The sequence below is a fragment of the Bubalus kerabau genome, chromosome 3, assembly GCF_029407905.1.
Source record: "Bubalus kerabau isolate K-KA32 ecotype Philippines breed swamp buffalo chromosome 3, PCC_UOA_SB_1v2, whole genome shotgun sequence".
In the NCBI taxonomy this organism is placed as follows: Eukaryota; Metazoa; Chordata; class Mammalia; order Artiodactyla; family Bovidae; genus Bubalus; species Bubalus kerabau.
In genome coordinates this window covers 145425348-145450509 of record NC_073626.1, presented here as the reverse complement: position 1 = coordinate 145450509, position 25162 = coordinate 145425348, and the positions used below count along the sequence as shown (strand labels likewise).

At 34.2% G+C, this 25162-nt stretch overlaps 1 protein-coding gene across 12 annotated transcripts in view; it reads right to left on the bottom strand.

The window, feature by feature from the left end:
• The window catches only part of NBEAL1 (neurobeachin like 1), a 163042-nt gene that overhangs the window by 13230 nt on the left and 124650 nt on the right, over positions 1-25162 (bottom strand). For 11 of the 12 annotated variants that reach the window (XM_055573157.1, XM_055573156.1, XM_055573160.1 and 8 more), the window contains 12 exons: positions 24202-24332; positions 21000-21109; positions 16403-16520; positions 13547-13644; positions 10920-11036; positions 8340-8429; positions 6929-7038; positions 6312-6484; positions 5185-5279; positions 1971-2087; positions 1435-1596; positions 278-426 (listed from right to left, as the gene is read on the bottom strand). In XM_055573157.1, the coding sequence (XP_055429132.1) occupies positions 278-426; positions 1435-1596; positions 1971-2087; positions 5185-5279; positions 6312-6484; positions 6929-7038; positions 8340-8429; positions 10920-11036; positions 13547-13644; positions 16403-16520; positions 21000-21109; positions 24202-24332 (1470 nt within the window). Of the gene's footprint in view, positions 1-277; positions 427-1434; positions 1597-1970; positions 2088-5184; positions 5280-6311; positions 6485-6928; positions 7039-7691; positions 7781-8339; positions 8430-10919; positions 11037-13546; positions 13645-16402; positions 16521-20999; positions 21110-24201; positions 24333-25162 lie in introns of those variants that run through there. The other variant, XM_055573162.1, reaches the window with a different exon arrangement.

The following is a 25162-nucleotide window of genomic DNA, read 5'->3' as shown; positions in this document are numbered from 1 at the left end:
TTGAAAACTGTTTTTTTTTTTTTTGGCTATTTAAAAAAATTATTGTTATTGTGGTAAAATGTATACAAAATAAAATTTTCTATATTTTTTAAATGTACATATAAATTTTATTTACTAATCCAGAAATAATTTAGCTTCCCCAACTTTTTTATAGTTACCAAAAAAACATGTTCATAATAAATGATAAAAAGATTAGAAATCTTAGATTACAGATTTTACTGTCTGAAAATACTAATGTCTTTTCCTAAGTGTTACTTCAGTAATTCTTATTATTTACCTGTGGAGATCTCTTATGGACAGGAATCCTTGTAAGCTGCCTGTGACAATGTGCTCTCCAATTATACATATATCTGATACTTGTTCCTTCAGGACTTGAGACCCTAGATACTTGCCATTTACAGAAAACAAATGCAATGCATTCTTATCCTGCAAAGATTAAAGAAAATTTAATGATCTCAAATTAAAACAGTTTCAGAATTGTTAATTAAAACTATGACTAATAACAGAATGATGACTGGGTTTAAAATTCTGGAAAAAACATATGTTATACTTAAAGAGAAAATATGTAGACAACATTGTTAAAGTGATTTCAATCAGATTGCTAAGTAAATAAATATTAAACAAGAACTCTCACCCCTCCAAAATAATTTTTTAAAGTTCTCATAATTTTTAAAAAGCTTTATCACTGAAATGAAATAAACATATAAAATTCATGGTTTATTTATACCCTGCCTTGTGCAAAAAGAATAATTTCCATCTAAGCTTATGAAGTGCCACACAATTAGAAATTATTTTTGAAATCATATAGGCCTAAAGTGCTAGTTAGTGTTAGCTTCTCAGTCGTGTCCAACTCTTTGGGACTCCCATGGACTGTAGCCCGACAGGCTCCTCTGTCCATGGAATTTCCCAGGCAAGAATACTGGAATGGGTTGCCATCTCCTTCTCCAAAGCCTATAAAGAGCCCTAAAACAAAACATGAGGCTAATATTGTGATAGGGAATGAACAAATTGTATAATGGAAGGAAAATACCCGTTTCAAAATACTGTGCTCTTTCCTTCGGAGAAGGCAATGGCAACCCACTCCAGTACTCTTGCCTGGAAAATCCCATCGGACGGAGGAGCCTGGTAGGCTGCAGTCCATGGGGTTGCGAACAGTCGGACACGACTGAGCGACTTCACTTCCACTTTCATGCATTGGAGAAGGAAATGGCAACCCACTCCAGTGTTCTCGCCTGGAGAATCCCAGGGACAGCAGAGCCTGGTGGGCTGCCGTCTATGGGGTCACGCAGAGTCGGACACAACTGAAGCGACTTAGCAGAGGCAGCAGCTCTTTCCTTTTTCAAAATGCCCCATGTGTACACAATGTATACAACATGGAAAGGAGAAGACAATCTCATTAATGGTCTAGCCATAGTGCATGAAACTGTTACATACCTTGAGAGAGGTACTTTCTTCAATGGTGGAGTACATGACAACATGTCCTTCCCAAGATATAGCCAAATTGGGAATGGTCAGGAGCAGAGAACTCTCACAAGGCGGTCGTAAAGTCCGCATATACTGACCCTTCTGAATGGTATGTATAATCACAGTGCCATCCTACGCACAGAAAATATTAGAAAATAAGAACAGAAAAAGAAAAAAACTGAGTAAGAGAAAGAAATATGGGAAAGGACCTGAGAAAATGATTATTCCATCATGGAATAATACATGTACCTTAGGAAAAATTCCAATCTTGAAATTTCAAATGGCATTTTATTTCATAAACTGGCCTTCTTTTAACTAATAAAAATCTACAAATAGAATCCAGTCTCTTTAAATTTTTTCTTGCTGTATTTTTCTACTTCTGCAAAGTCCTGGACAAACTTCGCATAAAATTTCTATGCTTTTACCAATTCTCCTATATAACATAAATATTTTCTCTGAATTTATATTTAAAAAAAAAATCAGTATTTTTAAAGGTACAGTCTTACCCTTGATCCTGACACTGCCATGTCTAGCTCAGTGCTGATGGCGACACTCAACACCTCATCAGTGTGTCCATACAGAATCTGAAAGGGTTTAGATGCTAGGCCCACGGGAACACCTCCCTAATATAAAAACAGAAAAGCAAAGGTCACTTTCTCGTACACTATTTTCTATACAAAAACTTATACTGTATTTTAACTGTCTAGTCACAAATCAACCCTGCAACTAGTTCTTACCACTAAGTCTATTCTCAGACGTACTTGTTCTTGGATTTCTCCTTGGATTCTCAAATGGTTCTCAATCTTTTCAACCTCAAAAACACACTAATAATATGAAGAGTTTCAAAGCTGATTGCTTTGGATTAATTTTAACGAGTGTATTGTTTGCCCTTTACAGAATTATTCTCCCTTTACTTCAAAGAAACTTTTTCTATTACATCTCTGAATACTTTCTCTTTTTTATTTATTGGAGTCCTATTTCAGGGACATCAATTATCTTTATGCTGACTTGTCTTTGATTTCTAGAACTATCATTCTTTTTCTAATTGCTTTTGTTGTTTCTATTTACATTGATTACCTTAAATCTTTCTTCCATGCTAATAATTTGATTTTTCAGTCACATTAAATTTGTTCTTTGCTTTTTCTGCTTTGGGTTTATTTATAATTGTAATGGTATTGATTTTAATCTCAGTTTGATTCTTCTGCAATCTTCCTTTCATTTTATTATGCTAGTTTATAATTTCATCTTTGAGGTCCTATTTTATTCAGTTAATATTATTATTCTATTCTTCTAATACCACAACTTATTGCAGGCAATCTCTCTGTACCTAAGTTATTTTCTTTATCTGTTCTTAGCATGCTTTGTTTGGTACAGTACTTTCTATGATACAAAATGCTTGAGTAGTTGCCATGGTGTTTGATTTATGATTACCATGGATAAATGTCCAGACTTTCTTCCTCCGTTACACAATGTAGATGAATTCTCCCTGACACTCCATTACTTGGGTCATATCTGTCTTCCTCTAAGAGTATCAGTCTGAGTGCTTACTGTACTCCATCTAATTTTTAAAAGTCAAATAATTCCTATATTATTTAAAGAAGATGGATTCTTCCCAAATTCATTTTATAAAAGTTGCATATCCCAATGTTAAACATGCAAAGATAGAATAAAAACAGATTTCTTTCACATATAAGTAGAAAAATAAAGGACTAGAAAAGAAAATCTTGCTGTAAAATATAACAAGACAGTATGAAGTATAAGGTTTATTACAGAAATTCAAGGATGGTGCAAAGCTAGGATATTTCCCAACATAAGACATTACTTTTAAAAAAAGTAAAAGAAAAACTTATACATTAAACAAGGAAGAGAAACTGGGAAAAACAGCTAGAAAGAACATGATTAGGACTACTAACAAAATTAGAACACAGACTGTGGATCAGATAAAGGTATTGTATAAATGTTCAGTGTTTCAGTTTTGATAACTGCACTGTGGTTATATATAAGAAAGTCTTTGTTCTTAGAAAAGACACACTGGTGTGTTTAGTTGTAAAGGAACAAAAAGTCTCCAGCTTTTAAAATGTTCAGGAAAAAAAATAAGATGGGGGAAAAAGATAGGGAGAGAATGCTAAGGCAAATGGCAAAAATGTACTAGCTCTGTATCTTTTCTGTAAATTGAAATTTTATTAAAACTAAAAAGTTACCATAAAAGAAAAGAAGGTAACTACTGAAGTATAAAAAAAAAAAAAAAAAACCCACAAAACCCACAACTAGTGAAACCTAACAGCAAATAGTATACTAAATGGTACAACAGTGAAGGCAAGTTCATCAAAATCAGACATTAAGACAGGAATGCTCACTATAATTTTTGTGCTTTATTGTATTCACTAACAATGTAATAGGGTAGGAAAATGAAGTAATTAGTATATTGGAAAAAGTAAAGAAAATCACTATTATTTTCAGATCACATGAATGTGTATTTACCCTGTTTTCAGAAAATTCAAGAAATACTACTAATAATTATGAGTTAGATAAAAGGATTTGGTAAACTGATTAGGCACAAGATAACTGTATAGAAATCAATAACTTCTTTAGCAATCGTCAGTTAGAAATAAAAACGATTTTTAAAATTCCACTGAAGCAGTCATAAAAAAAAGATAGTTAAAAGTAAACATAACAAAATACAGGACCAAAATGGGGAAAAAATTATTAAAAAATTTTACCAAAAGAAAGACCTGAAACAAATACAGAAAGACATTTCCTCTTTTGCAATATGAGTAATTATAAAATGGTAATCCACACTAAATTAATATAGAAATTAAATATAATTTCATTAAGACTAAAATGAAATGTTTTGAGGACAGTTAAAATATTTTGAAAGTTCATATGGAAGAATAAAAACTCATAAAAGAATAGCTGAGAATCTTTAATAAAGGAAACACAGTGAGAGGGGATTTGCCTTACCAAATATTAAAACTACTAAAATAAAGTCATTTTCATGTTGACACAGAATAGATATAGAAGAAAGGGAAATCTAGAAAAAGATCCAATTCAGTGGGTAATCATTTGTGTTGGCATAAATGACTTTCTACTCATAAATAAATAAAAGCATGTATTTTTATATTCTATATGTTTATATAATATATATAAATAATGTATCTATATAACTAATACATCTAACATTAAATATCCTATATTATAAAATTTAGAAATGGATTAAAGATTGAAATATAAAAAAATAAGAAAAGTATTACAAGAAATATTTTAGATATTTTCATAAATTTGGAGTGAGAGAAAGCCTGTTTATTTTTCTAAGCAAGGTAGAAAATCCAGAAGCCATAAAGAGAAAGACACTTCCTTGTATCATCATGAGAGTAAACAACAAGGTTGATGAAAATTCTAAATTTATAATTTCTAGTTTTTGCACTTGAAAGGAAAATAGGAATGTATGTAAACAAAGACAAGAAAAATAACCATTTTTCTAGAATAAGTTAACAAGGAGCTATCTTTGGAAAGTAATACAAGATAAGGTCATGAATCAGGACAATAAACCTAGGAAAAAAGTGCTGATTAAGACAGAGTAGAATGAGGGGTAAAAGATGGCAAAGGAGCTCAAATAATCATTCAACGTCAGAGAAAAATTCACTGTCTATTAAGACATCTCAGTAGTATCCCCAGGGAGAATTTCTGATCTAAACCCAGAGTATTTTTATGTGTGACTACCTGTTGGGTAATCTGCCATATCATACATGTAGTATCTCTGGAACCAGAAATCAAATGTATTCCACAGTAATCGGTAGCTAAACAAGTCACAATATCTGTAAGAAAAAAGAATGTAAAAAAAAAAAAAATGAAATGGCATAGTTTGACTGAAACAGAAATACAGGGGCAATTTTAGGTTATGTTCAAACTATCACTAAATCAGTTGTTCTAGCAGGGAGAAATGTAGGAATGCCATTGGAAAAGCACTGGGAAAGAGTGACACAGGAAAGGATGTCACTCCAATCATGTAGGAGAGCCTTCTTTGAGCCCACCCTTCTTCGAGGGTGATGACTAGACATAGGGCAAGATATGCCTGTCAGAATCTTGGCATGAGTTTAAGTAGCTTTAAATAAATCCCCACTTATTTTGATACTCTTCTCTGTCCCTCACTCTCTCATCTCCTATTACCTTCCACTACTACTGGAACTACAATCCTACTGAATATGTGTCCCTAACCAAAACAGTACATATTACACCATAAGTTCACAATGTAAAATATATTTTTCCTAAACTGAAAAAACCTGAGCTAAGTGACATCTTGGAAGTCACTGGTACGGAATTAGTAGCAGACTCTATTTCCCTTTCTTAACAGCTTTATTGGGGAAAAAAAATCTACTCAATGATTTATCCTTACATTGAAAAGATTGAGATATTAGGAAGCACCAGATTAAACTATATTCAACAATTTTACCTCTTTCATGCTTTACCACTAACAAAGTAATAGAACAGGTGACTTCTTATGAGAAGTCATCTATGAGACTTAAGAGACTTCTATGAGACTTATGAGACTTCTATGAGAGATTTTTTTTTACCATTTTGTCATAAAATTCTGATTCTATCAACCAATTTTTCCAAAGACTTACCTTAGCATCTTTCCAATACTGTGAGGCTGTATTTAATTTATATGATGCTTAGTATACCCAAAATATATTAGACACTCTTAAAGAAAGAATATTCGTAACACTCCATCAAAAAGTTCACTCAATTTCAAAGGTAAAATTCATACCTTTTATAATATAAGAGGCATGTACTACTATTATGGTTAGAAATTAAAAACAAAAATTTGGGTGGGGGGAGTTAATGCTTACCCATATGTCTGATATTGTGTGAAATAAGTTTGCCTTTTGTAAGTGACATCACTTGAATGCTATTATCCCAGTGTCCAGCACTAAAAAGCAACTTCGCATCATGTGATACTATAAATAGCTTAGAAGTGATCTCCAGCCCTGGAGCAAAAGGGCCATTCATACTACGCTGAGTTCTGTAAACACAATTAAATATTAGACTCTTCTGTAAAAGATCATTTAGACTGATATCAATGATTTTTTTAATCTCTCCCAAAAGAAATAAAAAACAAGTCTGTTCAAATGTTCAATTTGAAATATCTATTAATAAATGATACATTCAGGAAATACATTAACCTTATTAATATTATTAATTAAACAAAAATATATATAACAATATAGTCTGGAGGATTGAGTGTAAAGAAAGTGAGATTGGTGAAGGTGTGAAAAAGATTTTAATCTTGACTTTCACAACCAATTTAGTAAGACTGTCAATTCTGTAAATAGCCTCAAAGGATAAAGACAAGATAAAGGGATGGCAGGAACAGGAAACTTGGGAGTTGGAAATTTTAATCTATTTGCTTTTCTTGGCAATAAGATACTAAAGGTACCTGTTTTGTTTTAAATGTCCATTGACTTACTTAGGATTTGTCACAGTTTGATCCCTGATGAATGTAAAGTAATTAGAAATGTTTCTGTCGTACGGCAGCCAGCCATGGGTTCCAATAATGTGATTCATGCTTAATGTTATCTGGAAAAGAAACACATTCGGACAAACCTTCAATGAAAAGATTAAAGAAAGCAACTCAAAAACAACCAAATGCCCACATAATGTTATTAGCTTTTGTCACTTAGGGAATAATGCAGGATTATGTACTTAAAACATGAGACTCATTAAAAAAGTCTTAAAATAATTCAAATGGTTAAAAAGCTCATGGTTATCATACTACAAAAAAAGTTGTCCCAATGTATCCTCCTTTAGTAAGATTATTTTCCTCAAAATTTCTCAAATACTAGCATCTATTAGTTGGCAGTCAGAAGAAATTAAGGATCAAGTCTTAACCACAAAAATAAGATACTTATCATTTAGAACATAAATCGTAAGTAGAATTTATGAAGAACTGTTAAAGAGGTCTCCTTAATAGTAAATATTTACATTAAAAAATGGAAAGTTTTACTCCCCCTTGACGAAAGTGACAGACTTCCAAAAAAAAAATTCAGATAACTTAAGAATTCTGCCACTTTAAAAAAAGTACTTATTATTCTTGTTAATCTTTGAGACGTTTTATCTAAGCAAACACACAATATGCATAATTAGAAACATAGGTCTAACTCTGAAATCTCTACCGTTCACTGTGCTATGCTCAAATTCTTATCATCTCTAAGTGATAAAATAAGACAGACCTATGTTTGGTGAACTTGCTAGGGTCCCAGATCCTTTACTTGCTAGCTTTGTGACTCTGAGCAAGTGACTTCTGAGATTTAATCCTCATCTGTAAAAGGGTAATAATAATAATCGTGCCTGTCTCACAGGATTGTTAGGAGGAGTAAATGACAAAATTCACATACTCACTAATATGTCCTGCAGGTGGTCGGACCTGTATCAATCCTGTATTATATCTCATTTTCACTGCTTTATGATAAATTTTAATATCTAATAAGATGTTATAACATACTTTTCTTATACAAAATTTCCTGGTATTTTTCACATATTTATTATTCCAAACAAACTTTGGAATTACAGAACTACTTAAAAGCTATATAAATAAAAGATACATTTTTATACTTGGTCAAATTAATTCTATAAAAATTTTATCTTTTTTTGGTCATGTTCAGTGGCATGTGGGATCTTGGTTCTCCAACCAGGCAACCAGGGATGGAACCCATCCCCCATACAGTGGAAGCATAAAGCACTAACCACTGGATGGCTAGGGAATTCCCTTATCTATTAATTTTTTAAAAGACTTAAAAAAAATTTATTTTCTCAATTTTTTTCAGTAAGTTGTAATGGATATAGACACGGCAGTGTGAAAAAGGTATAAACCAACTTACCAGTAACTCAGGACTTCCTTGTGACATAAAAGAACGAGACTGATTTTTGGGAACAATTGCCTTTACTAGTGGAATACCATCACTAATTCCCTATAAAATAAAGGATAGAGGTTTTAGTGGCTGGTTCCTCTTATCTTTATTAGATACAAATTATTGAAAACTTCTATTTCTTTAAATAAAGATAAACCCTGTAATATAGCATTTTACTCTATCCAAAACATATTACCAGTTAATTTAAAATACATGAAAGGAATTTTATATTGTGTTTGAATGGCATACTTGAAAGTTCTGAAACCCATCACTTTCTTATATTCCACTATCCTGCCATTAAACAAGGATGCAGATTTCAAGGAGTGTCAACCATCTAAAATAGCCAATGATTTAAAATATTTCTTTTTCCCATGCATACGGACATGAATATAAAGTAGAAAATATAGACTTTATAAGAAAACATTACTCAAATAAGTGAAATGGAAAAACTAGTTATATATTATAGACTTTTCCTTTTGGGTTTAACTTTCAAAAAATAGATCTGTTCCATTACCTGAGGCTCTTCCTGAAAGCCACAACAAAAGAACCAGAAAATAAAGACACTCCTTGGAAAACATCATTTTATTATTTTATTACATTATTACCATTATTATATTACCATTATTTTATTACAATGTTAAAAAGAACAAGGATTTGAAGTAAGTTTCTTGATATGACAATAGTTCATAAATTACAGTTAACATTTATGAGGTAAATTATAACCTAATATTACTAGGTACAAACTACATGCCAGGTGATTTTCTAAGAGTTTTATATGAACTAAATAATTAATCATAACCATCTGAAGTTAGAATATATCTTTTCTCTTCATACTGTGAATTAATCAAGAGAAGATGACTGACATTTACACAAGCATAAATGGAAATGATATCTGAAGGAATCTATTTAATAAGCTCTTGCTTTCACTGCTACATCAATTTTCTTCACCATTTTAATACCTATGACGAGACCTAACAGAGGCCTTCTCTTTTCATATGAGTGAGTGGGAAACACCTTCTTTTATGATGATGAAAAGGGATTAACAATTACTGGTACCCAAGGATATCAACTGCATTCCTTATCCTAATCCAGATACTGGCCCTAGGAAAGCTACCATGTAACTTGGGTGCAGAGAGGGGCAAATGCCACTGCACTGCAGATAGAACCCAGAAAATGCCATAAGTGATTAGATGCAGTTAAAATACTTATCAGAATTACATAATAAATACAGTCTTACATGTCCATCAATTTAGGGGTCAAACAGGAATTTATGGGTTACTCTGTATAGTAAAAAGATAACATAGCAGAATTGAGACTTCTCTCCTTAGAAAGGCTGTTTGCAAGGCTGGCCATTGACTGGCATCAAGGAACTTGGCAGGCAAAGACTTCCTTACATGGATATAAAACTTGTCTTCAATGATGCACATGGCTCACTATGTCTAGACTGTTTGTGCAGACAATCGTCTAAACACCTGCTTTTCTTTGGAGAGTCTAGAATTTGGAATTTGCTAGGCAAAGGGTACTTCAGTGACCAGCCCCCAATAATTTTGTTGGGTGCTGAGTCGCTAATGAGCTTCCCTGGGACACAAAAACATGTCCCATTTCACTACTGGAAGAAATTAAGCACCTTCAAATTATATATAGGTACAAAACCCAAAATATTTACTATCTGGCCCTTTAAGAAAACATTTACCAACCTCTGTTATGTTGCATAAGAGTTACTACATGTTCTATGTACATCTTCAATCTATTCTTGATACCTTTTTATCATTTTTCTTCTTTCAAAAGAGGTAATATTATCTGTTCTAACCACATTTACAGGTATGAACGCATTTCACATTCACATTCTGAACTATTCAAAGAACAGCTGACCTTTCAGCAACTCAAGGGTTAGGGATGCCAACTCTCCATCCATTATATAATTTATAGTCAGCCCTCCATACCTGCAGTTCCTCCTTATCTGCAGTTCTGCCCCACAAATTCAACCAACCAGAGATTATGTAGTACCTCTATTATTTACTATTGAAAAAAAACCCATGTATAAGTATACCCACACTGTTCAACCATGTGTTGTTCAAGGATCAACTGTAACTCAATATGTATAAACATTTGAATTTGAACGTACTCTTTCAAGAACTGCATTAATTACTTATCTTGCTTCACTGACTATTCCTTCTGATATTAGCAGTTAACAAGTTGACTCATGGGCCATGTTTTATACATGAATAGACACTACAACTAAAAGTTATTTTAGATTTCCTCTATGAATCATCTCAACTGACACAAGAAGCCATTTAAATCAAATTATCCTTCCTTCTTATGTTTCCTTCAGGAAAACATGAAATTAGAAGAGAGAAAGCCAGGAGAAAAAGTTCAGCAGCAAACAAAACCATTCAACAAGGTTGTTTTAAAAATTCTAAGAACATAAAAGTGAAGAATTATTTACTATTTTGGATTAACACCTATACTCTCCATTAAGGTATAAAAGGGATGTGGAAGTGAACAGAATTTATAGAGAAAATCCATTGATATTATCAAGTTGGAGATTACCTCTATAAAAAATGACTTGAGTTCAGGGAGGTGTTGAAATAGGTTAAAGGTTGAAGTGTCTGTTTTGGCTTGCTTCTGCACTGCTTCCTCTGCTGATAATCTAGAAGGGTGTGGTTCCTTAAAAAAATTAAGGAAAAATAATTCATAATTACATTAAAATACCTCTCATTATATTCCCTCATACATACTGGACTCCAGCTTCAATGGATTACATTCTATGCACTATTGACAACTTGAACTACTCAGACAATTCCCTCAGCAGAGTTCGGCTCTCTTCATTCCTAGAGAAACCCTACTTCTACAGTCTTTCTTATTGATATCTCCCTTGAAATTCTAAGTCAGAAGTAATTACTCTCTTTCATTATTTTCCTTTGCACATTACATTATTTAGCATTTTATTCAGTACTTATTTCTTTTTATGTTGGTTTATATATAGTTGGTTATGATCTTTTCCAACTAGACAACAGGTATCTTAAAGTAAGAAAGTAAATCTTATTCAGTTTTGGATTTTAAACATGTAGAAGAGTATCATAAATATGGTACACTCTGATGTATATATACTGGTAAACTTAAATGGATTATTCAAAAGTCAAAGTTTATAAAATGGGTGAATCTTTATAATTCTTGAAATAAGATCTGAATGTCCATATTATTGGAATTGAATTACAGATATTGCTGCATTGCTTTTCAAATAAATTATTATTATTTCTTAGATTTTATGTCACAGACAAAAGACAGTATCACCTTTTTAAATAAGAGAATTACAAGTCAAATTAATATTCCAATGCCACAGTTAAAATGTAGAATAGAACTCTATCTAAAGAGGATTCTTCTGTCTCTATTGTAAAATATTGCTGTTGTAGTTCAGTCACTAAGTTGTGTCTGCCTCTATGCAACCCCATGGACTGCAGCACTTTTTCCTGGAGTATGCTCAAATTCATGTCCATTGAGTCAGTGATACTATCTAACCATATCATCCTCTGCCATTTCTGTCTCCTTTTGTCTTCAATCTTTCCCAACATCAGGGTCTTTTCCAATGAGTCAACTCTTTGCATCAGGTGACCTAAATACTGGAGCTTCAGCTTCATCATCAGTCCTTCCTGAATAGTCAGGGCTGATATCCTATAGGACTGACTGGTCTGATCTCTTTGCAATCCAGGGGACTCTCAAGAGTGTTCTCTAAAATATTAAATCATGGGACATATATTTGGCAGCTCTAATTCAATATTTAGCTCTCAATTAACCATGGGAGTATTCACTTTATTTGAAATCAAAAGCTTATTTTTAATGACTTTTTTTATTATAAAAACTAATGCACACTACCCTTGTTAAAAAAAAAAAAGTTAAGCTGCTGAAAAATTACTATAGAATCTATTTTAAAGTCCAATGAAGTGTTCTGTTATTCTGTTACTTTTACCTCTGACTGTCAGCAAGCACTGATTTCAAATATGGATATTCTGTAAAGATCAATATTGGAGACTTCAAATAAATCGTTGCTAATAAACAGTAACAATTATAAAGCTCAGTCTGATCAATGAATTAATGAAGAACATCTATAAGTCAGAATTTAGATATACCTTTGTGATTATAGCTATGGAGATATCAATTCAACAAATATTTACTGCACACAAATTATATGCAAGAAAGATACAAAAATGATTAAAAGAAGGTTACTGACTTTAACATAGCTATAATATAGTGAGGCAGATGGAGAAATAAACAACTAAGTCAGAAAATGTCATAATTAGGATGTAAACAACAACCTACAAGAACTGGAAAAATGATCTACAAGTTCAACAAGGGGGCTTACAGCTATTAATTCAGAGGAAACATAGGATGGCAGAAAGGCTTCAGAGTTAAATGATCAGGCATCCAAATTCTGCCCCAGTCACATTCTAGCTGTGTAAAGGTGGAAAAAGTACTTGACTTTTCTAAGGCTAGGTATTAATTTCTATGAAATAGAACTTTATCATCTAAAAAAATAAGGCTAATTTTTGAATATTTACTGTGAGGGTTAGGTAAATCACTTAGCACAGTGCTAGCATAGGACAGTATCAACTTAATAAATGCTATTATGTATTCTTCATTTCTAAATTCATACTAACAAAGATAAAAATGTCTTTGCAAACTAATATTAGACTAACCTCTATGATAATTTTTTTTCCTTCTCTCTCTCTCCTTTTTTCCCTGTGTGGACAAACAGGGATTGAACCGGTGGCCCCTGCACTGGCAGTGTAGATTCTTAACCACTGGATCGCCAGGGAAGTTCTCCTTCTCCATTTAAACAAAGGAGGGAATACTAGCTCACCTGACAGGGACCTTCAACCTCACCTTTTCCTCTCAGGAGATAACTAAATAAATGTGATCGGCTTTTTGAGTAAATATAAATCCTCTGTGACTCAAGAGAAATTGACTGAATATGTGGATTTCGACTGTAATATTTTGTTATTCAAAATAGGAAGAATCATTTAAATTTACTTTTTTTTAGTCACAGTATAATTTTTTTCCAAATTCTAGATAATTCTGAAATAAAGTTTTAAATCATTAAAATTACTGAAAATAATGGTAGTACTATTTCTTAGCAATTAACTTCTAGACTTATGTAATTAGTAAATTTTACGCTTTACCTTTAACAGTTGACAAGGTGTTTGCCCAAAATTGTTAATCATCCCTTCTAAGGCTTTTCTTTCCTTCTCATCTGTTAAGGCATCCAGATCCACAGCTCCTAAAACCAAGAAAAATAAGCCAAAACAGTGAAAACAAATCAGTAAGCCACACAACTGTTTAAAATATCAGAGACTGATTAGTATATTTTCAACAAAATATTCTGAATGGAAATAAGTAAATTTTTTAAAAATCAGTAACACTTCAGATATTAAATATGCATAAAAATAAATTCCACCCACTATTTACAACTAAAAAGGCTTTAACCAAAAGTTAACTATAAAAGTTTCTATAAAAGTCTATAAAAGTTTCTCTTGGAAAAATATAGACTATACTCATTGTACACCTGATTGCTTTCTTTATGATAGTTAAGCTGAAACAAGTGTAAAAACCACACAAAAACGCTGCTATACTGTCTATCTAATAAAAGTTGGAAAAAGTGATGTTCTGGCAAACTGATTATACCAAGTCATACTTAATAGGGATTGTTACATGGCTAGTATTTGACCAAAGTAGGTAAAATCTGATTTCAAAATCTATGTTCCTAACCACCATGTCAAACTGATTATACCAAGTCATACTTAATATGGATTGTTACATGGCTAGTATTTGACCAAAGTAGGTAGTCTGATTTCAAAATCTATGCTCCTAACCACCATGTTATGCTACCTCTCTACAAAACTGTTACCAAATGAACCAAGTAAGGTAAGATAGAACAAGCTTGTCTTTTTACCAAAAGTCAAGTGGGCTCTGTTGAATTCACAAAACTTCATACTATTCATGATCTTTAGAAGTATTAGCTCTATGGAAGGATTAGAAAAGAACTCCTGGACTTCCCTGGTAGTACAGTGGATAAGAATCCGCCGGCCACTGCAGGTGACATGAGTTCTATTCCTGATCTGTGAAGATTCCACATGAAGCGGAGCAACTAAGCCTGTGTGCCACAAGACTGAAGCCCATACGCCCAGAGCCTGTGTGCTCCACAAGAGAAGCCACTGCGCTGAGAAGCCCATGCACCAAAACGAGGAGTAGCCTCTCTCATAACAACTAAAAAAGACCATGTGAAGCAACAAAGACCCAGAACAATCAAAAATAAAATAAACAAAAATATTATACAGAAGTAATTCTTCTTAAGCCTTTCAAAGCCTTCAGAAAATGCACTTGATTCTCAGCTAGACATCAGAATGTTGTTTAGTCACTAAGTCACCTCTGATTTTGCAACCCCATGGACTGCAGCACACTAGGCTCTTCTATTCTTCACTGTCTCCAGAGTTTGCTCAAATAATGTCATCTTACTATCACTGGAAAATATTTCATTCATAATTCTAAAAAGTCTTCTATAAACTGTGTTAACAATTTAAAACTGTACATTCAGACTTGCCCGAACAGGACACATATGGCCAGAGATCAAAATATTTAATGCGACCAATATTTGATCCTTATAATTTGATTTGCATACATGTACGGTTTTTTTGTTGTTTTTTTTTTAAGCGGCACTCTGGAGAAGGAAATGGCAACCCACTCCAGTATTCTTGCCTGGAAAATTCCATGGACAGAGGAGCCTGGCAGCCTACAGTCCATGGGGTAGCAAGAGTCAGACACAACTTAGCAACTAAGCAATGAACACAGCAACAATGGTAAATATTTACCTCTTATTTCCATCAGTACTCAACCCAACTATTTATAGCATCAAGATGAAGCAGATTCACCAAGGCTTCTCAAGGATATTACTATCCAAAAGGGTTGGGGTTGCTCACACTTAAAAGACATATGAGGCCCTATTATCTCAACCTTTACATTCATTTTCATTCATCCTAAAGAAAACGTGTTCAGAAGTTCTAGTACACATTTGGTACATAATAATTCCATGATAGTTCATAAATTCTACATGTCCCTTCAAGAAAAATATTGTAGTTATTTCTGTCATTTCTTCCTAGCTTTAAAGCATCTCAAATTCCTTATGTAAGATAGAATTTATTTCATTAAAATATTTTATGGAGCTATTTTCCACTCAAGTTTAAAGAAAAGTTCAATCTTCTATGTTAAAACTAAGATGACATTTACTATGAATCTCTGGTAAGAGATAATATACAGTAGTTTTGGTGCTGACAACTCATTATATTTTCTTTCCACTGAGGCCAAGTAGATTTCATTCTCCATATTTTGAGTCAAATCGTGATCAAATGGATGTTTAAATTTAGAGATGGGATAAATGAAACTATTGTTTTAAAAAAGCACTCTTTCAAATACAAAAGGTCACTAAAGCTATTTTTTAAAAATTTTGTGGGTTTTTTTGTGGGAGGAAGTGAGCTTCACATCCTACTACTCCACCATCTTGATAACCCCCCACAAGTAGTTGGTTGGTTTTCTTTTAATTAATTATTTATTTTTAATCTTTTGGCTGTGCAGGGTCTTCATTGCAGTGCATGGGCTTTCTCTAGTTGCAGCACACGGGTTCAGTTGTTCCACAGCATGTAGGATCCTAGTTCCCCAACGAGGGATGGAATCCACATCCCCTGCATTGTAAGATGGATTCTCAACCACTGGGCCACCAGGGAAGTCTCTAAAACTATTTTTAAAATGTAGTCTTTCTCATGTTAAATAGTTATGTCTAAAATACCATGTATAAATACATATTAAATAATATTTTCCCTTTTTTTGATGGACTCCTGTGGCATGCAGGATCTTATTTCCCTACCAGGGATCAAATTCATGCCCCTTGCAGCGGAAGAACAGATTTCTAACCACTGGACAGTCAGGGAATTTCTAATAATATTTTCTATCAACAAAATACAAGAAAAAAGTATATAGGCTTATACCTTCGTAACTACAGTAATAGAAAACATTGAGTGCCTCCACTGCAGCCGGCCCCCTCTGTTTATAGCCAAAAATCAGATCTATCCATTCATGAAGATGAGCAGAAACATATTCGGACTCCTAGAAAGAGAACAAATTTAATCATTAATATAGTTACCTTTGACTACACTGTAAACATAGGTCCTTTGAAAAAGTAAGAGCGTTTGAAACATTTCCACATACAAATATTAATGCTATAATAAAATTATCTCAAAATGACACTAAGTATATATCTAACATCTATTACAAATATTGACTAGGAAAATGTAAATATCATATTTACTAATATTTATTACATAAATATCTCCTAACTATTGGGTGAAAAAATAACATATATTCTAATAGCCCAAATATGAACAACAAAAAAAATTAATGATAGCTGTAGAAAACATTTTTCTTGTGAAACTTCTACTGAAATATTTGTCTAGAAATTCAATTCCCTCTGTCCATGGGATTTCCCAAGCAATAATACTGAAGTGGGTTGCCATTTCCTCCTTCAGGGGATCTTCCAGACCCAGGAATCAACCCCCCAGTCTCCTGTGTCTCCTGCGTTCCTGGCAGATTCCTTACCACCGAGCCATCGAGATCAAAAGCGTGGCTACAAGACAATCTACTGAGATGTCAAAAATCTGAGGTTGTGTGTCACAGACCCATTTAACTAGAAAATAGAGCCTCTTAAGATTGTTAAGAACATTTTCCTGTTGTAGCCTCCCCCTGAGCTCAAAGGAGATAATGGACAATCTTGTTTGTGGACTGTTTTTTGCCCAATAGAGTTGATTTATAAGAAACCCACAACATTTTAAAAGAAATCGCATTAGTTCAAAATGAGAAAGATAAAAACTGTTCAAAAAATAAGATTTTTGGCTTCCAACTTACTATGAGGCATGTTAAGTTGCTCAATCGTGTCTGACTCTTTGTGACCCTATGGACCATAGCCCACCAGGCTCCTCTGTCCATGAGAGTCTCCAGGCAAGAATACTATAGTGGGTTGCCATACCCTTCTCCAGCAGATTTTCCCAACCCTGGGACCAAACCCACGTTTCTTGAGTCTCCTGCATTGCCAGATGGGTTCTTTACCACTGGCTTCCAACTTAACTATGATTAGGAAAAGAGGCTGGCAAAGATACTCTTGTAAAAACATTTTTTGTTTTAGTTTTTATGGAAAAGAATGACTCAGAGCAAAAGCCCAAACGTCTGAGGGTAGAACAAAATGATCCATGGAAAACCAGTTATCATGGAATAGCAGTGGGCTATAAAGGAACTGGTCTTCACGACCAAGATAATCATGATGGTGTGATCACTCACCTAGAGCCAGACATCCTGGAACGTGAAGTCAAGTGGGCCTTAGAAAGCATCACTACGAAAAAAGCTAGTGGAGGTGATAGAATTCCAGTTGAGCTATTTCAAATCCTGAAAGATGATGCTGTGAAAGTGCTGCACTCAGTATGCCAGCAAATTTGGAAAACTCAGCAGTGGCCACAGGATGGAAAAGGTCAGTTTTCATTCCAATCCCAAAGAAAGGCAATGCCAAAGAATGCTCAAACTACTGCACAATTGCACTCATCTCACACACTAGTAAAGTAATGCTCAAAATTCTTCAACCTAGGCTTCAGCAGTACGTGAACCATGAACTTCCAGATGTTCAAGCTGGTTTTAGAAAAGGCAGAGGAACCAGAGATCAAATTGCCAACATCCAATGGATCATGGAAAAAGCAAGAGAGTTCCAGAAAAACATCTATTTCTGCTTTATTGACTATGCCAAAGCCTTTGACTGTGTGGATCACAATAAACTGTGGAAAATTCTGAAAGAGATGGGAATACCAGACCACCTGACCTGCCTCTTGAGAAATCTATATGCAGGTCAGGAAGCAACAGTTACAACTGGACATGGAACAACGACTGGTTCCAAATAGGAAAAGGAGTACGTCAAGGCTGTATATTGTCACCCTGCTTATTTAACTTCTATGCAGAGTACATCATGAGAAATGCTGGGCTGGAAGAAGCACAAACTGGAATCAAGATTGCCGGGAGAAATATCAATAACCTCAGATATGCAGATGACACCACCCTTATGGCAGAAAGTGAAGAGAACTAAAGAGCCTCTTGATGAAAGTGAAAGAGGAGAGTGAAAAAGTTGGCTTAAAGCTCAACATTGAAAAAACTAACATCATGGCATCCGGTCCCATCACTTCATGGGAAATAGATGGGGAAACAGTGGAAACAGTGTCAGACTTTTTTGGGGGGGCTCCAAAATCACTGTAGATGGTGACTGCAGCCATGAAATTAAAAGACGCTTACTCCTTGGAAGGAAAGTTATGACCAACCTAGATAGCATATTCAAAAGCAGAGACATTACTTTGCCAACAAAGGTCCGTCTAGTCAAAGCTATGGTTTTTCCAGTGGTCAAGTATGGATGTGAGAGTTGGACTGTGAAGAAAGCTGAGCACCGAAGAATTGATGCTTTTGAACTGTGGTGTTGGAGAAGACTCCTGAGTGTTCCTTGGACTGCAAGGAGATCCAACCAGACCGTTCTGAAGGAGATCATCCCTGGGATTTCTTTGGAAGGAATGATGCTAAAGCTGAAACTCGAGTACTTTGGCCACGTCATACGAAGAGTTGACTCATTGGAAAAGACTCGGATGCTAGGAGGGATTGGGGGCAGGAGGAGAAGGGGACAACAGAGGATGAGAGGACTGGATGGCATCACTGACTCAATGGACATGAATCTGAGTAAACTCTGGGAGTTAGTGATGGACAGAGAGGCCTGGCGTGCTGCGATTCATGGGGTCGCAAAGAGTCGGATACGACTGAGCGACTGAACTGATAAAGGAACTGAGAGCATGTCCAGGCTAGAATTCTGAACTGCTGTGAACAGTTAGAAGTTCACAGTAAAAAGGAAGAAGTTAGGTGCCTCTGGTTTCCCTCTCCCTTTCGAATGTTAGTGTCTATTATAGTTCTCCTGTCCTTATTACACTACTGTTGTTGCGTGGAGGATTAACTTGTATCTACTTCAGTCTTCAGATCCAAGAGGAGATGCACTGGAGTAGTTTCATCTACACATGGGTTTGATGTAGATGACTAATAAGATTCTGGACTTCAGGCCTCATGGCTTTCTGTGGGGGTCAGCAAAACTACTGCTTGTGGGCCAAACCTTACTGGCATTCAGATTTGTAGATTAGTAGAAGACAGCCATATCCCATTTTCTTTTGCACTAGAATGGCAGAATTTCAACACACACTAAACTTAGAGCTAACAAAAATATTTACTACCTGGTCCTTTACAAAATGTCTGCAGAACCCTGCCTTAATGAGGTGGGACTGTGGGAAGCTCTTAAGAGGAAGTATGCTCATTTTGCATGCGGAAGGAATGTAAACACTTCGAGGCCAAAGGGCAGCCTCTGTGTGGTGGATTAAAGATAGTTGCAATTCTTTCTCACTCCCACCATTAAGAGATGGGGTTTACTTTCTTTCCTCTGGAATCTGCACTGATCCTGTTCTATTTAACCATTAGAGAGGAAGGCATATGTGGTACAGTGACAGTTCACAGCTTAAACCAGATAGTTCACAGGAAGCTTCTGAAAAGTTTCTGCCTACTTAAAAAGTTATATTATCTTTCAGAGTTGTGTTACTTTTTCCCCCAATTCTCTATTCATGCATGGGGTTATTGTTTACAAGTATAAATCTAGAAGAGAACAGCTGACTCATTGGAAAAGAGAACAGCTGATACTAAGAAAGGTTGAAGGCAAAATAAGATGGTGACAGAGGATGAGACAGATCCACTCAATGGACATGAATCTGAGCAAACTCCAGGAGACAGTGAAGACCAGGGAAGGCTGGCATGCTGCAGTCCATGGGGTCACAAAGAGTCGGACCTTACTTAGCGACTGAACACCACCACCAACAAATTATAAACTAATTCAGAATTTTGAAGTTTGACAAACTACCTACTAACAATAAGGAGCATTCCCAGGTATTGGCCATTTAGTTCTAGAATCTGAAACATTTCAGTTTAGATAGAAAGCTAGGTGGGCTCTGTGGGTGTGGAGGCGGAAACAGTGTCTTCAAGATAATAACGTAACAGTGATATTAAACAAAATCTTACTAGTCCTTCAACTCCAAAATGGAAATTTTGCTAAAACTAGCAAAACATTTAAGTAGTATTTAGTATTCATTTAGCTATCTTATTAAAAACTTACTGAATCCCTTCAGAGGAAAAAACAATGTTCTTATCCTTGATAGATTTGAAACAAATATGGGAACTATGATATATCAAACTACACCAGCTTGGTAACTGAAACATACATACAACAGGCAGATGCCTTACAGAAGTGAATTTTTTTTTTGCTATATATCTGAGGGACAGTACTACTATAGTCTCACTATATCAGAAGATTCATAACTTCAAAATAAATTACTATATTATACTTTCTAAAACAGCATATAATATAGATTACAAATTAATGAAGAAAAATATTAGCTATACTTTATTCCATCATTCTCTGGAAAACACATATATCTTTATCTTATTAATCTACTTAATAACTAAACATAAAAATCTTACCAGAGCTTTCCTATGTTTATAGATGAAATCTTCAGCAGACTTAGCCCATTTGGGGAGAACGACATCATTTACTAGTTCTTTGGAAACTTGTAGACGACCCAAGTTAAATTCTAAGATGTAAAAAATAAATGTATCATATCATTTTAGATTTAAATATATCAAGTAAAACAAATAAAAGGGTATATTCCTTAGCAAAACTAAGTTTTTTCTTTGTTTATTAAAAGTAAAAGATGAGAATCAAGGTTTTATAAAATTTGACTTAAAAAATCAATTAAAAATTTTTTATTTTATATTGGGGTACAGTTGATCAACAATGGCATGTTAGCTTCAGGTACAGAGCAAAATGACTCAGCCATGCATAGATGTGTATCTATTCTTTCTCAAATTCTTTCCTGATTTAGGTTATTACAGAGCATTGAGTACACTTCTCTGTGCTACAAAGCAGGTCCTTACTGTTTATCTATTTTAAATATAGAAGAATGTACATCAATTTCAAACTCACAGTCAATCCCACTTATTAAGTTCCCTTCTTGAGTAAATTTTTTTTTGAAATTTAAAAATACTTTATTTAGTAATTATTGGGTCAAGATCTTACATCTAATTGTATGGAATGCTACTAAATATTTACTCAGTTGAGAAATAATAGTCTTTTTTTTTTTTTTTTTTAAACCTGAAACACTGTATTAGTTTTGCCAAACATCAAAACGAATCCGCCACAGGTATACATGTGCTCCCCATCCTGAACCTTCCTCCCTCCTCCCTCCCCACACCATCCCTGAGTAAATTTATTGAACAGGTAAAAATAACTCATCTATTAGAATGTATTTTATTAAACATTTGATCAAAAAAGAAAACGAAAATAAGATAATTTAAAATGAATTATTAGAAAAAAATAAACTACAATTGGTTATTAGAAGATAAATCAAACTAATAGTTTATTTTTTGCTGAGAAAAGTGAGAAAAATTATAATTATGACCAAAATCTTAACCTGAACAAAAATGCAACAGTAAGCATTCTTCATACATTAAAAAGAATTAACACAGTTCCTCTAATGGTTAATTTACAAAACCCAGTGATTTAAAGTTTTTGGGTGTAACTTACACCTTAAACTCACTCAAGTTTACCTTATGGAAGGACAACATATTTCTACAACACTATTTTAAATAGATACTGACATAATAAATATTTGCTCATACTAGTTATGATAGAAGGCAGTATTTTGACAAAACTGTCCCAAAGATAAGATTTTCTTGTTCATACATATGGAAAAGGAAAAGTGTTAACACAAAAGTCCTTCATTAAAGAAGTTATCTAAAAATATCAGTGTTCCTTAAAGCTGCAGAGATGTTTAAAGGTCATAAAATATCACGATGCAGGGTCTGTGGCTTTAACTCAACTACTATATGGCAGATACTGGTGGCCACCTGACAGCCATCCTTCCTTATCTAATAGCAGAAACTTTATTTTATTCAAGTGTGCACTCTGCCCTATATTTCATGCTTGTTGCAGGTGACTGGCATAGGTGTTGGTACATGACCCAGCTCTGGACAGTGAAGGGAGATCATGAGAAAGGGTTTTTCATTCTTAAGAAACAACACAAAGAATTAAAAGTTTCAATTGTTTCTAAGACAATGTTGCATCTGCCTATGATGTCTAGAATTTTTTAGTCACGATAGTAACTGGCCAAGAACAAATCTAAAATACTCAGAACAGCAGAGTAAAAAGATACAGAAGGAACTTGACTCTGAGGATGCTGTTAAGTTACCATATCTCAGGATTTTTATTATGGAAAATAAATACTAACATTTTCTTCCTCATACAATTTTGAGTGGCTTTTATTAATATTTGTTGTCATTCTAATGAATATACTTTGTTTTCTCCCACCCAGCTCATTTTGAATAAATTGGCAATGGATAATTAGAAATGGAAGCCACCAGGACAGTAGTAATAGAGAGCAACTAGCTCTGGCTCCGGTGAATGTCAGAAATTGTCAAGCTGCTAAGCAGACCTTGAATTCTGGGTCCAAATTTAATCTGCTCATCCCTTCTATCCTGGATACCTTGCCCTAGAAGATCCAGTCCTCTGGTTGACTAGGGTCAGATTTGTCAACAGTTTCACTCAGTTTTCTCAAGGTGACCAATTAGAACTGCCTTTCTCTGAGAATCAGATGCCTTGGATCCAACAGCCGGTCCTAGAGAGCACGATCCAAGGTCATGAGACCCTGGATGTGCTCTCACCAGCATGGCAAATAATTCTACTGAGCAAGCAATGGGTCAAACATTAACATTTCATGGTAGGGGAGGAAAAGGAAGTTAGCAGCCCTTGACCCTGGAATTTCCCTAAAGAACACAAATTGGAACGATCTTGCCATTTTCTTATTTGTACTTAAATCTAAAACCAAGTCATCGAAAATGTATTTGCATATTCTTAAAGACCATATTTCCTTCTATGATTCTTTTCTTCAAAAATTTAACATGATACGTATAGCTGATTCACTTTGCTGTACAGTAGAAACAACCACAACACAACACTATAAAGCAACTATACTCCAATAAAAATTAATTTAAAACAATAACATAATAATAATATGGTTTTTCAAATATTGTGGTAACTTAAACTCAGTCATTATTTTCAAATTGCCTCCTGTTTTCTACTCTAAAAGAAGTCAGCAAACTTCTACAAAGAGACAAAGAATAAGTATTTGGGGCTTTGTGAACCTATGGTCTGCTGCAACTTGTCAAATCTGCCATTATACTGTGAAAGCAGCCACAGCTTATGTAAATGTATTGGCCAGTTGTATTCCAAAAAACCTTATTGATAAATACTAGTTTGCTCACAGATTTGGCCCATGAATCTATAGTTTGCTGACCCCTGATATAAACCTTCATCTTATCTAACTCAAACACTTTAACTCATGCAGCTGTACGGCTGAAATAGCTTGCAGCCACTTTTTGCTTCACTAGTAAACACTGTACTCGGATAAATTCCCTTACTAATTCATATTTCACTCATTTATCTTATTCACTGTAGCATTTCTGTAGAAGGTAAGACTAGTACCTGGACATTAAGTTAAGCCATGTCACTGAGTAATAAAAACACAGAATAAATAATCTATAGGTCATCACAAAAAATGTCCTAAAAGATATTTTTCAAGATCCTCCATTGGGACCTATTCAATCCAGTTTTTAAACTATTTCTTACGATTTTGATTTTCCAAAAACTCTGGGAAATAGAAGAATTCAGGAATAAGTTCCTTCACATCATATGGATTGTCCATGAGAGCCTGCCAGGTAGCAGGGATGGAATGGAACTGTCGATCAGCACAGTCGAACCTACATGTGGAGATGGGAAGGGAGCAGTGAGTCCTGACTGAGCAACAACAGGCTAAAACAAATTACACTTTCTTCAGGGTGCCTCATGTTTAGTTTTTCTTTATTTACCCTTTCTCTTTAACATCTAAAAACAAAATATGCTCTCCTTATGAGAATCTTTATTTTGTTGTCAGGAACTATATACTATAATTTTAATCACTAGTATCATCTTAGATGAAAATGGCATAATTCTGCTGAGTAAAATTTATTACAGAGTGTAAATAAATATTATTTGGTATTTTAAAATTACAGAGTTTAAATATCACTAAGTATTATAGTATTTATGACATAGTTAACAGATCTATAGGAATGCTGCTGATTAATCTATGATACAAAATATCTTTACAAACTTTGGCTAAAAAGTAGATAGTGAGTTAGGGAAATAATTCTGTAGCTAAAGCTTTTATACTTTACTTCCATATACTACTATCTTATTTTAACTTTATTTTCAAGTTCCATCATTTGCCTACAGTAATTGAAAGACGTGGTCATGCTGCAATTTTTATTATGTTTTAGCTAATCACAAACAGCATAAACCCCTTCTGTTTCATCTCCTTTGACGCTGTTTTCCCAGTTTTATCCCATAAATGATGTCTTCTAAGTGACAACTGATGACTAATATGACTCTTCTTGTACCTAGCAATCTTGTTTTGAAGCACAGCTGAACTTAGCAGAACTCTAAATTTAACTATAGTCAATGACTGGGTCATCAATAAAGTCTAAGAATGATATATTCAAATTCAGTGAGAGGTACAGCTTTAAGGGCAGAATCTTTTTGTTTGGGTGGAGGG